The sequence below is a fragment of the Ochotona curzoniae genome, unplaced genomic scaffold (assembly GCF_017591425.1).
Source record: "Ochotona curzoniae isolate NIBS_2020 unplaced genomic scaffold, NIBS_Ocur_1.0 scaffold_2587, whole genome shotgun sequence".
Taxonomy (NCBI): domain Eukaryota; kingdom Metazoa; phylum Chordata; class Mammalia; order Lagomorpha; family Ochotonidae; genus Ochotona; species Ochotona curzoniae.
In genome coordinates this window covers 14,771,356-14,789,400 of record NW_024467096.1, presented here as the reverse complement: position 1 = coordinate 14,789,400, position 18,045 = coordinate 14,771,356, and the positions used below count along the sequence as shown (strand labels likewise).

The 18,045-nt window shown below is 43.3% G+C and overlaps 1 protein-coding gene across 1 annotated transcript; it reads right to left on the bottom strand.

Annotated features, from left to right (window-relative positions):
* Positions 1 to 2,958: 2,958 nt before the first annotated feature.
* LOC121171102 (5-hydroxytryptamine receptor 3C-like) lies at positions 2,959 to 12,812 on the bottom strand. Its single transcript, XM_041002577.1, has 10 exons — positions 12,805 to 12,812; positions 8,701 to 8,815; positions 7,453 to 7,680; positions 6,069 to 6,113; positions 5,525 to 5,634; positions 5,100 to 5,269; positions 4,771 to 4,931; positions 3,861 to 4,065; positions 3,462 to 3,674; positions 2,959 to 3,356 (listed from the first exon to the last, which is right to left on the bottom strand). Exons 1-10 carry the CDS (start codon positions 12,810 to 12,812, stop codon positions 3,124 to 3,126), a joined length of 1,488 nt encoding a protein of 495 aa, XP_040858511.1. The 3' UTR covers positions 2,959 to 3,123.
* Positions 12,813 to 18,045: the final 5,233 nt, after the last annotated feature.

The following is an 18,045-nucleotide window of genomic DNA, read 5'->3' as shown; positions in this document are numbered from 1 at the left end:
CCTAGGCTCCACCAGCAGGCAGTAACTCATACTAACTGCACTGTGTTTCATATGAAATGGGGACAGCACTGTCAAACGGGACAGATCTAAAATCTAAAGGGCTTGGACAGTTAAGTTTACTTATTTATTTTTTCTTTTAAAAAAGATTATTTATTTTCATTTGAAAGGCAAATTTACAGAGAAAGGGACACAGAGAGATCATCCAGCCACAAGTTCACTCCTCAGATGGCTACAGCTGAGCTTATCCAAAGCCAGGAGCCAAGAGCTTCCTCCTAGTCTCCCATGTGGGTGCAGGGGCCCAAGGGCTTGGGCTATCTTCCACTGTTTTCCTTAAGAGGGAGCTGGATTGAAACTGGAGCAGCCGGCACACGAACCATTATCCATATGGGATGCTAGCATCGCAGTCAGAGGATAGCCTATAAGCCATCACACTGGCACCTATAATTTTGTTTTAAACATTTATTTTATTTTAAGAGTTTAAGATTTATTGGAAAGGTAAATCAGGCCTACAGTGAGGAGAGTCTGAGAGGCAGATCTTCCATCTGCTAGTTCCCATGGATGGCGTTGGGCCATCCTCCACTGCTGTCTCAAGTCACAAGTAAGGAGCAAGATGGGAAGTGGAATAGCAGGGACACAAACCAGTGCCCATATATAATCCTGGTGTGAGGATTTAGCCATTCAGCTATTGTGCTGGGCTCTTTTTTTATTTATTTGAGAAGGAGGGAGGTTATCAGAATTGGGAGAAAGCCAGAACAAAAGAGAGAGGGAATTCTTCCATCTACCTGCTCACTCCCAAACCCCCATAATTGCTAGGGCTGGGCCAGGCTGAAGAGAGGAGTTTCAGAATTCCATCCAGGTCTCTCATGTGGGCAGCAGCACCCAAGCACTTCAGCTATCACCTGTTATCTCTTAGGCTGTGTATTAGAGGAAGCTGGATGAAAAGCAGTATGGGAACTCAAACCCAGGAACATGGGTATGGGATGGAGGTATTCCAAGTGGCACCTTAATGGCTTCATCAAACGCTTGCCTCGTTATTGGATGCAGGACCTGGCCTGAATGGAGGAAGGGCTGTTCATAGTTCCATTTCTGGCTATGTAATGCAAATATTTATAGGTTATATGGAAGAACTAGGAATGCATTGAGTTACAGGGTGCTGGTCCATTCCATACTTAGAGTACAAATCTATACACAATGATTACTTTTGAAAATTTGAAAAATTCCAAATTTCAGAATGCTTTTGACTTCAAAGCTTTTGAATCTACTTCACAGGGCTATGATAAGGATGACGTATGTCAGTTCACAGCCAGCACACAGAGGAGGGCCTGAGTTATATGTTGGTAGCTTAAGAAACCTGGGTAATCATTACTGTTCCTATAGTCCTTTCCCAAGTCCTGTCTGGTAGAAGCTCTGTCTATTTATTTAGGTGAATGTCAGAGCTCCCCGCCTGAACCTGGATTGTAGTGCTCTAGGTTTTAGATATATTTTAGACACTCTTGGGGGCTGCTGTCAGAGATGGGAATGCCTGACAAGGTTCCTGGAACTGAGAAGCCAAAGATATGCAGGGGGAAAAATGTATCCCAAAGGGAGAATGAAGGGACACAAATGTCATCCAAAGACCATGGGCCTCAATGAAAGGAGTGATTCAGAGCATCGTAGGGTATCCCTGTCTCAACACACCACATTCCTGCAGTCTTCCTCTTAGGCCTGGTGCTATTCACCGAGCACCCAGTTGGGGGCGCGGCAGCAGCATCTAGTCCTCCAGTGGTTGCAGTTCTCACGTTGGTCTGGTATCATTTGAACATCTGCCCAGCAGCACATGTCTGGGACCTTGGCAGCCTCGCTACCCTTTTGCCTTCCATAGGGACTGGATGGTGCTGGTGGGGTTTGAGGAAGAGCCCTGGAGAGATAATAACACTGGGTAATAAATCCTTGGGAGGAATTTTATCTATTTCACATCCAGTAAACCTTTGTTCAGGAGAGAGGGTGGAGGAGAAAAATGGCAGGAAGAAGCAGCTCTCATTCCATTTAAGCCTCTCAGTCTGAATACAGATTGCTCTCTCAATCTCGCCCAAGATGACCACCTGGTCCAGCAGGTACGTTTTCCTCAGCTCAGCTCTCTGTTCTTTGCTGAGATGCTTGTCAGATGCATTGTCCCCATTACATTATGTTTTTGCTTATCCCAGTCGGAATGGTCCAGACTCCAACTGGAGAAGTGCCCATCCATTCTCAAGGATGTCCTGTCCCATGAAACCTTGCTACTTTGCTTACAACTACTTCCTGTTTCACATCTGAATTCTTTGTTGTGCAAAGATGAGAACCTCTGCTCCACCCGTTATCACTGACACTAACAAAGACTTTCTAACTAATAAGCAAGGGCTAGGCAGGAGATCAACTGCCTAGACCACAGAAGGGCATCTATGTTTAAGAAGGTGCAACTTTCAGCTGTGCTTGTCATGGCCTAACGGTCTTTTCTTAGCATGATTAAGGGTACAGGAACTCAAACTGCAAGCCACTTAACAGTAATGCAGGATTATGTTAATACTCAAAGTGCTTAATGAAAAATGAGTCATGTGTCAGACTGTGATTGTTCAAGCAAGAGAAGACCAGTTCTGGTATATCTTTCCTTTCTGAAGCATAAATCCTGGATAACTGGATTTAGGAGTTAATTTCTATTTAATTATAATCCCTTCTAATAGATTTTGGCCCCTTTCCTCCTCCTCTTACTTTGACATGTTGTCCAATTAAGCACACATCCACGAAAATGCTTTTGGCTAATGAGAAGTTTCTGCAACAGGACACTCAATTCTATGATATTTGACTCCCTGACTCAATGCAGGGAAGAGTCAATGCCTTTGGTAAAGGTGTTTATTGGAGGTGATTCAGCCACAGAAGTTTCCAGGAAACCAAATCTGGGCAGTCAGGCAATCAAGACTTACTCAGGAGTAAAAACCCAGGCATCTTTTTGGGGAGCACAGGAAATTCCCTAAGTCTTGAGGGGATGGGGTTCAGAATGAAGTGGTTGCCGGGGCTGTGAGGCTTAGATTCAACAGGCATGAGATCCCGGCTGGTTTTGGGGAGGTGGCAAGAGAAGGTCCAGACTGAGGGCTATAGGTGGGAGTGTGCCTAGGTGCTCCAGAGGATGATGACGGTGATGATAGAGCAGGCCATGAAGAGCAGGTAGAGGCGGAAGAGCAGTGTGTCCATCAGGTGGCTGAACTGTACCCACAGCTCCACCAGCTGCTGCTGCTGTGGGGTTTCATGCTCCTGCCGGCCCCTGGGCTGCTTGGGACAGCCGTGCACCTCTGGCACCACGAGACCTGGCCCCTTTGCCACCAGCTCTACTGGCTCCTTCAGGCCTGTGCAGGAGACAGAGACTCAGCCCTGGACCATGAGGGCCCGTGGGGACAGAGGAGGACAGGGAAGGGGACAGGAGTGATGAGGGCAGAGTTGACTTCCCTTACCTGGCAGGTGGGTGTTGCTGTGATCCAGGCCCTTACTGTTGTCCCGGGGTGCAGTGGAGGGGCAGGGTTTCCTGTTGTAGCGCAGCATCAGGGAGTGGAGCCACCAGGGCATGGGTGGGGGCTGGGTGGTGGCTAGGTGCAGCAGGTAGGTGATGAAGACGGTCTCTAGCAGGCTGACCACCATCAGGGACAGGCAGAGGGCAAAGTAGACACCTGAGGACAAGGAAGATGTGCCTGGTGAGGGCCAGAGGCACCGCCCATCCCTTATGTTGTAGCTTCCTTCTCCCATAGGACCTGTTTGCAAGACTCCTTTGAACTGTGTGGCCTGACTTGGCTGGCCCCTGCTGCCACCCGACCCCTGCCCTGCTTGAATTCTCTTGGTAGAGTGAGGGGCCGTACTGATGAGGGGGGTGCCGGTGGCGGGGAGCATGTCATTCATCATGAGCAGGAAGACGTTGTAGCCCAGCAGGAGTGTCATCTTGAAGGGAGCACGGTTCTCATACTCGGCAGGCAGGTAGAAGCTGAAGGCATCGATGGCCACCAGAAAGCCGCTGGGCACCAGGAGGTTTATGACAAAGAGGCTGGGCCTGCGCCTGATGGCCACCTGCAGGAGTGGGGGTGGGGAGTGGGGAGAGGAGGAGCTGCTAAGACCAAGAGTTGGGATTGTTATCCAGGAAAGGCCCTGTGACTCCATCTGCAGTGCTCTCATAGGCTGACTTCTACCATGCTGTTCACCACTGAAATGCAGCTCATCCTTTCTCAGCTCAGCTTTCTCCACTTCAGTTGGTATCCCTGCCAATGATGCACTTGGCAGGACTGTGGGGGCTAACTGCTGGTCACCATATGTATGCTCTTTTTTTATTTCTGCCTGCTTCTCTTAGCTAGGTCTTCATCCCAAGTGACTTTGTAGGGGAACATTCAAGGCCAGGATCAGGAAAGGCAGGCAGTGACAGGTCTCTGAGGGTTTCCAAGATTTGGAATCATCCTACGCCTTAGATAGTGTTTCATAACTTCCCCATCACAACCTCCAGATTCCTGCTCCTCTGCAAGTTCTGACAGTCCTTGGCTGATGGCAGGTGAACCCTCACTCTGAGTCACTGGCAATAGCAGCTTTATTCTTCCCTCCCGGGAAAAGCTGTTTAATTTTGCTACATGCCAGGTATTGTGTTTGTACTGGAGATTTGCCCATGAAAAAGCTGCACAAATCTGTGATGTCTGGCATTGCCATCCCACCAGGGGAGTACACTTTCTAGGGGGGAGGACAGAGCTCTGAATGCTAGAAGCCCAGCCCCAGGGCCCCTGAGCTCACATAGAAAGTGATTTGGTCGTACTGGTTGGTGCCCACAATCATCTTCTCGGCAGTCTGGTGGATTCCCAGGAGCACCCACTCCCCTTTGCTCTGAATCAGGTTCTGGGAGATGTTAGAAAGCTCCTGAATTTCCTTCTCTGTGCCCAGGACCAGGTGCTCCACTGCAAAGAAAACCCAGACGGCTTAGCTTCCCAAACACTCCCAAGCCTCTCTCGCAGACTGCCAGGTTCCGCACCGTTTAGTTTCCAGCGAGAGACATTCAGCATTCCTGGCTTTCTCGCCTCTTCTCACTCAAAAATTAGAAGTCTACTTTCATGGGTCTCACTCACCTGTGTGGATGAATGAGCTAAAGGTGAGGGTGCAGTTCTGCTCATCAAAGGGAAAATAGAAGATGTCCAGATGACAGATGCTGACCACCCGCATTGGCTTATTGTACTTGATGCGACCTTTGTTGTTGACATAAGCCATGAGACCCGTAGGTGTCTGGTCCACATCCATACTGTGTGTGAGAGGGACAAGGAAGTGGATGCTGTTACTCGCCCCCCACTAACCTCGGCCTCCTTGCTCTCTTAGCTCACCCCGTTCCTGGACCCTTATGACATCTCCCTTTCTCTGTATGTAGGGGGTTGTAAAATATTCACTTCAGATTCTGCCCTTTACTAAGCTGAGTCTTGGAGTGGTCCCTGATTGGTTACCTTGGACCCTTTCCTATGGTGTAATCCCCCTCTTGCCTTGTTAAGTCCCTGATACTCACAACTCCTCGATGTAGATGTCTGGAAGCCACAGGTTCTCAGCTGCCAGGCTCAGTTTCTTGATGCCCCCACAATCATCAGGGTTCCACCTGATGAAGGGGTTGTACCAGATCTAGAGGAGATCATAGCATGGGACAAGTGGAGGGTGAGGGACCAGCTCAAGTCTCACTCTGTCTCCTACACGTTACTTCTTCATTCTTTTACTCTCTGGTAACAATTGTTGTACTATACAGAGTCTCACTGGCTTCCACTTCTCCCTGAGGGTACCCCAGGGAGACATTGAGCTTGGTTCCCGACTTCTGGGAATAGAAACCACTTAAGTATTGATGCTCATGACTTGGGTTTGTGCCATTTTCTTCCTGCACCCCATCCTTGCCCTTCTAAATTGGCAGAATAATCAGAAAGTGTTGAGTGCTCATTGTCAATTTAGCTGTTTGAACTTGTTTGTTTTGTGGATTTTCTCTGAAGTAAACTGAAAAGTTATACCCAGCAAAGAACAAAAGGAGGTACCCTAGGAAAGCGAGGAGGAAACTGGGTCTGACATACCACATTTAGCCATAGGAATGATGTCATCAGTTGAAGCTGTTCATCCTGAAAAAGCAATTTTCATTCAAGAACATCACATACTGAAGACAGGTCCAATACCACCACTTGCACTTACTCATTTCCAAGAACCAATCCATGTGACAGTGATGATGTTTAATCATAATCCACTGAAAAGTATAACTCAAAATAATCTAGGGCACGTGGGAAGTGAAAATGAAAAACCCAGTAGAGTGACCCCTGGAATGTATTTCTTTGAAGTATTCAATTAACAATGTCAAATATCTCTATCAGCACAACATCCATGGTCACATTTCCCATTCCATAATGAGATGAGACTCTCATTAGAAAATAAAGTTATCATTCCCATCTTTTAGTGTGCTGAAATACACATGAACTTTAGTATGCTAGCCACTGTAAGCATGCAATCCAGTATCGTGAGGGACCCTTAGGCACTGACATAGCCCTTGTGTTCATCCATCACTGGAATTCTTTGCGTCTTACAAAACCAAAACTCTGTGCCCATTAAACAGTAACTCCCTTTTCCTCCAAGCCCTTAGAAACCACCATTCTGCAATCAGTCCACAAACCTGACTACTGTAATTACCTCATCCAGGTGGAAATACACAGTATTTGTCATTTAGGACTTGCTTACTTCAGTGTAATGTCAAGTTTTATCTGTGTTGTGATGTGCGAAAGAATTTCCTTCTTTGTTAAGAATGGACAGTATTCTGTTGTGTGGAAAGAATACATTTTGCATGCAATGGTCAGAGCTGAGCCAATCCAAAACCAGGAGCCAGGAGCCTCCTCTGGGTCTCCCATACAGGTGCAGTGTCCCAAGGTTTCAGGCTATTGATGTTTCACTGTCTTCCCAGACCATAATCAGAGAGCTGGATTGGAAGTGGAGCAGCCAGAACATGAAATGGCACCCATACGGGATCCTGGTGCTTGCAAGGTAAGGATCTAGGCATTGAACCATTGCATGGGCCCAGTTTTCGATTTTTTTTTTTTAGTAACTGCCATGCCATTTTCCATAGAGAATGTACCATTTTATATCCTCACCAATGAGGCAGAAGGTTCTATTTATTTTCTGCTTTGGGGGTTTTACTTCCCCCTCACCCCGCTTAGTAGCCATCCTAATGTGTGTGAGGTGGTATGTCATTGTGATTTGAGTCTGTATCATTCAAATGATTAGTGGTATTGAGCATATGTTTCATGTACTTATTGGCTATTTGTTGCATATCTTCCTTGGAGAAGTGTGTAAGTCCTTTGCTCATTTTTGAATTGGGTTGTTTGTGGTTTTGTTGTCAGTCTCCAAGTTTACACCATCCAATCATTGGACTCACTGCTCATCACTAAACCATCGCAACGTTGGGCTAGTACTTACCACTTGTAGGATGGCAGACAGGGTGAAGGAGATGTTGACATGAATGGGTAAGCTGTGGTTGGTGAGTGGGCGGAAGGCTTTTCTGTCAAACACTGATCGGAAGACAGCAGGATCCAGTCCATGCCGGTCAAACCCTGAGCAATTAATGGCAAAATCGTCTCCTTTTCCTGCAGAGAGTAGAGGCCCTGTGAGAAGATGGTGAGAGCTGTGGCCTTGGGGAGTGCTTCCCTACAGAGAGGACCACCAGGAGAAGCTTGTAAGCTCATCCTTTCCTGGACAGGGAGCATGAGCTGGGTCAGTAGGCAAAAAGGTGGATGTTGATGAGATGAACAGAATCAAGAATTCATTCTCACTTCCTTTGTTTCTGTCCCCATGCAAAACATGTCCAAATTTGTATGCAAACTCAGCCGTGACCACCTCTTTCCGGTGTCCTGTGTGCTCTTGGCAATCTGTGGCAACCGCTCTGCCTTTGTCAATGTCCTATTAGGCACCTGCGTCCTTGAGCCATTTGAGTGGTGTCAGTGAAAAATTCTGCAATCACACTTCTCCTCCTCACCATATTGATAAAGCAAAGTCATCCACAAGTTAATGAGAAAGGAAGGAATCTGGTAGGTGATAATGAGATTATGAGACCTCAAGGAAGTAACTCAGGTTTTCAATTTAATGAGGGTTTACTGTGTTTTTGCTCTGTGCTGTGACTAAAATTCGATAGTCTTCCCAACGAAGACAATTTTAAAGAGAGTTCCTTGATTCTCCCTTACACCGAATCCCTTTCTGGACATATTTTGCAGAGTCTATTTTTATCTATCTCTGGTGCCATACTATCTCTCATGTCCCATTTTCAAAAATGGGCAAGAAAAACAGACTGAAAAAATTATGCTGAAAAAGTTTCTCTCAAGACAGACTTTCTCAGCCACGTCTTACCCCCTTTTCATCCTCTCTGGCCCATTTCCCTGCTGAGAAAGCAGACATTTTGCTCTTAATATCACTTGACACTTAAGGATATACTGTATGTCTGAAAAGAAAGTGTGGGTGAAGAGGCCAAAGGGAACATTGGGGTGGAAATTTTGCTAAAGAGAAACATCTTTTAATTGTTAGGGTCCCAGGAAGACATAAAAAGTTATCGGTGTCATGAATTTCCATTTTACCAAAAGATACACACAGTCACAGAGGAGCTAGGAATAACAAAGATTGGCTTGGTTTCTGTTCCTCAGGCGTTTGCTGTACTCTGCTTGTATCCTATCTTACCTGGTAGCAGCAGCAGGTGAAAGATAAAGGAGAGGAGGAGTCTTCCTTGACCACGCCAGCCTCTAGCCATGTTCCTCTTCTTGCTCTTCTCTGGGGACATGGGGATGATGTGGACCTATAAAGACCACAGGCCACACCTAGAGGCTTAGCTTTTTATCATGGTGTCAGGTGGCATTAGGCACCTCCCTAACAAACTCCCGGTGACAAGAGACTGTCTCAGAGAAATGACCCATCCTGTGTTGGGACTAGATCCGCACCTAGTCTTCAGAAATGAACCAGTGAATCAGTTTGGAACAAAGAAGGCAAAGATATTTTATCACTGCAGCCACAGGAATGGCATCCTCACACTCTAAAGTCCTTCTGGTACATAACACATCGTTGCAAAGGCATGCAATGACTGCTCTTGCCTACAAGTGGCACATGTGTTTGTTTTAACTCTGCTGCCACCTTTCAAAGAAAGTGAGGGTTTCCTCTACTGTCCTAAACTTCAAACGTTAGTTCATGTGACTTCAGTACTGATGAGTCTTAATTTTTGGTTGTTTTTAGTATGTCATGTGCAGTTTGGATCTCAATCTACTGAATGAAGGGGAGGTGGTGGTGATAGAGGTATATTCAATGTATATTCAATCATTTTTGAAAAATGATCTTTGTTATTTCATGTTCAAACAAGTATGAGAAATACCAATCTAAAGAGGGCTGAATAATTCTCACTAATGAGTGACTTCTCAGAATATTGAACTAAAACATTAATAAAACATTTTTGGATATTATATACATAATTTTCTAAACTTAATTGACTTTGGGAATTCCTTTTTCTCAGGAGATTTTTGCATGATTGGTATCCTACGAATTATTTTTTTTAAACCATTGCTTTAGGCAAATAGAATAAATCTACACACACACACACACATACACACACACACAGATACACGCACACACATGTAATAAAAAGACTTAACATTCGTCTTAATTTGCCACAGGTAGAATATAGAATTTAAACAATGTGTGAATAAATGAACGAAAAAATTAAAAACATAAACGAGGGGCCAGTGTGGTGGTGTATCAGGGTAATCCTCACTCCTATAGCAGTGGCATCTCATATGGGTGGCAGTTCATGTCCTGGTTGCTCTATTTCCCAATCCAGCTCCCTGCTAATGGCCCAGGAAAGCAGTGGAGGACAGCCCAAAGCCTTGGAATCCCTGGAAAACCTCTTAGCTCTTGGCTTTGGCTCTCTCTCTCTCTCTCTCTGTCTCTCCTATAACTTCGACTTTCCAAACAAAATAAATAAATCTTTTAAACAACACCCACAAAACATAAATGAGGTGCCAGCATTGTGGCATAGCAGGTAAAACCACTTTCTGCAGGGCTGGCATCCCATGTAGGTGCTAGTTCATGTCCTGGCAACTGCACTGCTCCCTGCTAACGAGCCTGGCAGAGCAGTAGAAGATGACCATGTGGAGATCTACTTCCTTATTTAGGCTCAGCCCAGTCTTGGCTGCTATCATTTCAGGAGTCAACCAGCAGGTGGAAGATCACTGTATATCTCTCCCTTTTTTGTTTTAAATAAACAAGTAAGTATATGAATCAATCTTTAAAAAACATAAGCAAAATAAATATTCTGAAATTTGGACTTTGATAAGAACTCAAGCAGCTATAAGCAAGTAGAAAATGTCAGGTTAAGGCCCTGCGCAATGGCTCAGTGGCTAAGTTTTTGCTTTGTGCTGGGACCCTATATGGGTGCCAGTTTGTGTTCCCGCTGCTCCACTTCCCATCCAGTTCCATGCTTGCAGCCTGGGGAAGCAGTTGAGGATGGGCCAAAGCCTTGGGCCCCTGCCACTCATGTGGGAGACCTGGAAGAAGCTCCTTGCTGTTGGCTTTGGATTGGCTCAGCTCCAGCTGTTGTGACCACTTAAGGAGTGAATCAGTGGACAGAACATCTTTGTTTTTATTTCTCATTCTCTCTGTAAATCTGATTTTCCAATAAAAATAAATAAATCCTTAAAAAAGGAAATGCCAGGTTAATAAAATTGAAAGTCAGAATAGATTGAAGATTCAGCTGTGTAAAATCCTGACAAACCTTATACTGAGTCAAGGAAAAATGTCTTATTTTATTCTTTTCTTTATTTAGATCAGTGACCAGTCAACTATGGATCACATCCTAGATTTAATTTTAGGATGAGAGTTTAAATAGATTCTTTGATATTGCTACATCCTGAGTGTGTCCATATTATAACATTACTAGCTAAAAAGCAGTGCTGACTTGGTCTCTTATAAGGTATATAATTTGTTTTAAGAATACATGTTTTGGGGCTGGTATTGTGGCACAAGAGTGGTGAAGCTGCCACCTGTGACATTGGCATCCCATACGAGTACCTGTGAAAGACCCTGGCTGTGCTGCTTCCAATCCAACTCCCTGCCAATGCACCTGGGAAAGCAATGGAAGCTGATCCAAGTACTTGGGACACTGCCACTTGCTTCCCCCTCTAGGAAACCTGGATGGAGCTCCAGGTTCCTGGCTTTTGTCTGCCTTCCATTTTTATAGGAATTTGGGACGTGAATCAGTCAGTGGATTTCTGTCTCTATCTCCCTCTGTGTTATTCTGCCTTTCAAAATAAATAAAAATTTTTAAAGAATAGAGAAAAAAGGAGAATAAGAACATACGGTTCTTCCTGATGGGACATAATGATTTAATTATTTTGATAGGAAAATCAATGCAACCTGCATACATTTTAAATTTTATTAAGCTGACATTCATGTAAAAAAAGATTATCATCAGTGTAGACCAAAGTGTTTTTTTTTTATTTTTTTTATTCTGATGAAAAGCTCCCAGTTATAAAGCAAATACTTCAGTAGTTTCTGGGGAATGATTATATCTCTGACAATTTGAGCAGGATTTGGCATTCCAAACTCATGCAGACATTTAAACCCTAAAGTTTTATGTTAACAGTTACTGCATTTGTGGATTAAGGACAACACTTGATCTTATTATGGTGGAGATGGCAGCGGCTGCGGTGGTGGGAGAGAGGCCTGGTGGGAGTACTTAAAGACCTGGGGGCTTGCTCTCAGAAGGTGGCTGTCATGAGAACATTGGCTATAGAAGACTGACCATACCCCTGTGTCTCTGTGCTTCTCAGCTCATCGTGTAATGGTCTTAACATTTGTTCACCACAACCAGCTTTGGTATGATGCCAGATCAATGGGACTACCTGATCTTGGATTATGAACCAGCAAACTCTAAACCAAAATGATGTTTTTTCCCTCCTAAGTTAAAATGAAAGTAAGTGTAAGGCATTGTGTAGTGAGTTAAGCTGCTGCTTGCGACATCAGCATCCCATATGGGTGCCCGTTCCCAGCTGCTCTACTTCTGATCCAGCTTCCTGCTAATGGCCTAGGAAAGCAGTGGAAGATGGCCCAAAGCCTCGAGACCCTGCACCCGCATGGGAGAACCAAAGGAATCTCCTGACTTTGGACATGGTCAGCACTGGCCATTGCAGCCATTTTGGGGAGTGAATCAGCAGATGGAAGATCTCTCTGTGTGTAACGCTGACTTTCAAGCCAAATAAACAAATTAAGAAGAAGAAGAAGAAGAAGAAGAAGAAGGAGAAGAAGAAGAAGAAGAAAAGAGAAGTGGTGGGAGGGTCAATGTGATGGCTCAATAGGCTAATCCTTTACCTTACCGCACCAACTTCCCGTAAGTCCCAACTGTTCCACTTCTAATCCAGCTCTCTGCTTATGGCCTGGGAAGGTAGCTGAGGATGGCTCAGGTCCTTGGATCCCTGCATCTGTGTGGGAAACCCAGAAGAAGCTCCTGATCCCTGGTTTTGGATCAGCTCAGTTCTGGCTGTTGCAGTCATTTAAGGAGTGAACTAGTGGATGAAAGATCTCTCTATCTCTTTTTATCTTTCATTCATTCTCTCTCTAAATGTCTCAAAATAAATAAATAAATCTTAAAAAACAATGCCAGAAAGCTGACTAATACAGCTGTCTAGAAGGTTGGAAGAAGGCTGGAATCTTGGCTGGATCCTAGGCTGGGCTCTTGGTTCTGGCTTCTCTGGTTTAGCAACAGCTTTCCATTTTGTGGCCTGGCAGATGCCCAGCCCATACTTCACCATGATGGGAAAGAATTCACCTTATATATATACACATACATCTTACCATTAGAGAGGACAGAAACTCAGTGTCATTCCATTCAGCTCAGTAAGTGATTTTTTAAAAAAGATTTATTTGTTTTTATTGGAAAGGTGGATATATAGAGAGGAAGAGAGAAAGACAGAGAAGATCTTCCATCTGATGGTTCACCGCCAATTGGCCGCAACGGCTGGAGCAGAGCCAATCAAAAGCAAGGAGCCAGGAGCTTCTTCTGGGTCTCCCACGCTGGTGCAGGATCTCAAGGCTTTGGACCATCCTCAACTGCTTTCCCAGGCCACAAGCAGGGAGCTGGATGGGAAGCAGGGCCACAGGGATTAGAATCGCCACCCATATGGGATGCAGGCGCATTCAGTGCGAGGACTTTAGTCATTAGGCTATTGCACTGCTCCCTGAGTGGTTTTTAATTGTCATTTGAGGAAGATTAAAATTCCACAACCTGTGCGTGGATGTGATGATTGTCATGTTAGCTGAGTAGATGTTTTTGTTTTTTAAAGATTGATTTATTTATATTGTGAAATCAGATACATATAGAGAAGGAGATACAAAAAGATCTTTCATCTGCTGGTTCACTCCCCAAACAGCTGCAATGACCAAAGCTGAGCTGATCTGAAACCTGGAACCAGGAGCTTCTTCTGAGTCTCCCACAAAGGTGCAGGCTCCCAAGGCTTTGGCCTGTCTACTGTTCTCCCAGGCTACAAGCAGGGAGCTGGATGGGAAGTGGAGCAGCCAGGATATGAATCAGTACCCAAATGGGATGCCAGCACACGCAAGGTGAGAACTTCAGCCTAGGCTACCGGGGCCGGCCCACATTTTGATGATCTGTGATAGTGAACAAGCATAATTTAACATTTTCTGGTCAGTAAGCTTAGACACAAATATATTTAAGCATTTCTAAATGTTTTTAGCTTCCTTTAACAAATTTAGAGCAATCTATGATAGATTGACTTAAGTTACATGAACCAACAGATATTTGGATTAATATAATTTTTCTGAGCTATTATTTTAGGCATTTCTCCATTTACTCTGTAATGGTTCTCTCAGCTGTAGCACCATAAAATTTGCATGTATAAAGCTTACTCTAATTTTCTTGTCTTTTCATAAAATAGTTCTAGCTGCGAAACAGTGAGGTATCCCAGATATCTATCAAGTGGTCACTTTTCATTCAACATCTTGGAGCACTGAGGACAAAAGTAAAACACCAAAACACCATGTTTTTTCTTTGATAGGTTTATAACTAAAATGTCTTAATTTTACAGAATGCATCAGAGAGGCTGCAAGAATAGAGTTCTGATAACCTTTTGCTATTTAAGGCAGAACTGGTCAAAGATTCCAGCTACAAAACAAGTTTAGCCAGTTAACAAAGCAATTCCTCAAGGCAAGCATCTCTCCAGCTGCCCAAAGGGAAAGATCCCTTTCATGCCAGTGTCCAATCACTGAACCAAATTAGTCAAAAAGCTACTTATTATCCTGGCCTTATCATGCATGTGACTACTGTTCCCCATAGATGTCTTGCCACATGCCAAGCTGAGTCTAAACCTGTCTTCTTCCCTTTGAAGAGCACTGTAGGTCAGTGATGCTGTCTCAACAGTCAGCTGCTGAAGGCCCTGAGAGAAACTAGTGTCCAGACAGCTCCAGAACAGCTCCTGAAGGTGGTCAATGGTCAGAGGTGGCCATGACATGAGTGAAATGCCCACTTAAGACTGTAGCCTCTTCATGGTCACCATTTTGCTACAGAACAACCGCCAAACTAGCTGGAGGAGTTGCTACAAAACTCACAAGACTGGTTCCACTTGCCTCATGTGCAGAAGATCCCTCAATGACGTTGGTGTGGTGGAAGAAAGAAGGTACTTATTGTAATGCACAGAGCATGGGAAAGATAAAACCCAATACAGTAACAATGGAGGACTTTCTTCACCCCACTTTCATGAACAAATCATTCAGACCATATGGAAAAAAAAATCGAAGACACTGCACTGTAGCCCAAATGGATCTAATAGACATTTACAGAACATTCCATCTCACAACTGCAGAATACATAGTTTTCATCAGAACATGGACATTGTTGAGACTAGACCATATATTAGGTCACAAAACAAATGTCAATAAATGTTCTAAAAACTGAAATCATATCATTTATTGTTTTCTGAGCATAGTGAGATAAAACTAGAAATTAACAACAGAAGACAATCTAGAAATTACATGAGCACATGGAGACTAAATAATGGATCAGTGAAAAAATCAAAAAGGAAATTTAAAAATTTCCTTAAAGTAGTGAAAATAGAAAATAGAAACTTAAGTAGAATGGGGTTCCTAATAGCAATTAGCTACATCAAAACAAAGATATGAAATAAGCAACCTAACAATGCATCTCAAGGACCAAGTAGAACAAGAACAAATCAAATCCAAAGTTAGTAGAATTGAAGAAATAGTAAAGATCACAGCAGCAATAAATGAATCACAAAGTTAAAAAAATCCATGAAAGACCAATAAAACAAGAACTTTTAAAAACAATGTTTAATTTATTTACATACAGTGAAGACTTGGTCTCTTAAAATGGCAAAGGTTATAAACTTTTAAAACTACATTATGCAAAAAGAATACTAAAACAGACAGAAATGAAAACTGAAGATACTGAAATGGATATCACAAAAATTGGACCCAACGCAATGGCTTGATTGGCTAATCCTCCTCTTCAAGTGCTGGAATTCCATTTGGGTGCTGTTTCATGTCCTGGCTACTCCACTTCCCATCCAATTCCCTGTTTGTGGCCTGAAAAAGAAGTGGAGGGTGGCTTAACACTTTGGGACCCTGCATCCATGTGTGAGACTCAGAAGAAGCTCTTGGCTCCTGGCTTTGGATTGGCCCAGTTCTGGTCATTGTGGCCATTTGGGCAGTGAACCAGCAGATGGGAGATCTTTCTGTCTCTCTTTCTCTCTGTAGATTTGCCTTTCCAATAAAAATAAATAAATCTGAAGAAAAAAAGAAGTAGGATCTTTTAGGACTAATATGAACAACTGAGTGCAAACAAAGTAGTAAATCTAGAATTGGATCCATGTCTAGATACATATTTATCAAAATCAAATTATGAATACCCAGAAGATCTGAACAGATCAATTACAAGCAAAGAGATTCAATGAATGATTACACATCTTACAAAAAAATAAGTCCAGGACTAGATGGCTTCAATTTTAGATTAGATGGCTGAATTGTATCAAGCTTTAAAGGATGAACCATCACTGGTTCTTCTAAGATGATTCTGAAAAATTAAAAGGAAGGAATCTTTCCAAACTTATTTTGTGAGTCGAGTATTACTTTAATTCTAAAATTAGACAAGGACACAACAAAAAAGGAAAACCATAGACTAATATCCCTGATGAAAATAGAAATAAAAATTCCTAACAAAATATTAACCAATAGAATCCAACAGTACATGGCTGGCATGGTAGCATATTAGGCTAGTCTACCACTTGTTGCCAGCATTCTACATTGGTGCCAGTTTTAGTGCTGGCTGCTTCATTCACAATTTAGCTGTCTGATTATGGTCTGGAAAGCAGTGGAGGACAGCTCAAGGCCTTGGGGCCCCTGTACTCATGTGGAAGGTTGGAAAAAACCTCCTGGTTCAACGCTGGCTATTGTGGCCATTTGGGGGAGTAAACCAGCAGATGGAAGAGCAGACCATGCACATTTTCTCTTTCCAAATAAATTTTAAAAAATCATTCATCATGATCAAAAGTGATCTATCCCAGGGATACAGGGGTGATTCAACCTAAGCATACCAATAAATATAATACATCAAAAGAATGAAGGGTTAGTCATTTTATCTTAATAGATGCAGAAAAAACATCCAATACGACTCAACATCAATTAATGATATAAAAAAACTTTGAACAAATTAGGTGTAGAAAGAACATGCCACAACACAATAAAGATTATATATGACAAACTCACAAGCAACATCACATAGAACGGGGAACATCTGAAAGCACTTCCTCTAAGATCTGGAACTAGACAAAGATGACTACCTTTACCACTTTTAATCAATATAACAGAGGTTTTACCTAGAATGATTAGGTAAGAGAAAGAAACAAAAGATAAGCAGGACAAGTTTTTCTAAGTTTAAGTGCTATGGATGAAGTTCAGTTACTCTTGCTTGCCGATAGCGTAATTCTACCTATAGGAAAAGCAAAGACTCCCAGGTATGATTAGAACTAAAATGAGGTAAGTAAGTAAAACTTCAGAAAGTAAAAATCAACACACACACTCAGGAATATTGGATGGGTGTTGTGATGCTATGGGTTAGGCCACCATTTGGGATGCCTGCATCCCATATGAGAGAGTTCTGTTTCCAGTTTGGCTTCCTAATAATGTGCCTTGGAGACAGTGTGTGATGGCCCAAGTACTTGGGTCCCTGCCATCCAGGTGAGAGACTTGGATGCAGTTCCTGACTCCTGGCTTCAGCCTGGTCCGGCCGTGACTACTTCAGGAACTTGGAAAGTGAATCAGTGAATCAAAGATTCTCTTTCTCCTGACTCTTCCTCTCTGTCGTTATCTTTGGCCCAGTGGCTAAAGTCCTCTTCCTGAATGCGCCAGGATCCCATATGGGCACCGGTTCTAATCCCAGCGGTCCCACTTCCCATCCAGCTCCCTGCTTGTGGCCTGGGAAAGCAGTGGAGGACGGCCCAAACCTTTGGGACCCTGCACCCATGTGGGAGACCCAGAAGAGGTTCCTGGTTCCCGGCTTTGGATCAGCGCAGTACCGGCCATTGCGCTCACTTGGGGAGTGAATCATCGGACGGAAGATCTTCCTCTCTGTCTCTCCTCTTCTCTGTATATCTGACTTTGTAATAAAAATGAATAAATCTTTTTTAAAAAAGAAATAAAATCTTTTAAAAAATTCAGTAGAATTTGCACACCAGTAATGAACTCGCTGAGAAACAAATTAAGAACAGTCTGATTTACAACAGCTACAAAAGTAGCTTGGACAAAGTTCAACCAAGGATGTAAAAGACCTCCACAATAAAAATTACAAAACACATATGGAATAAACTGAATAACACACACACACTCACATAAACACCTCCCATGTTCATGAGTTGGAAGAATTAAAACTTTTAAAAATTTATACTACTTAAAGTTATTTGCAGATTCAACAGAATTCCCATCAAAATACCAATGAGATTCTTCATAGAAGAAACA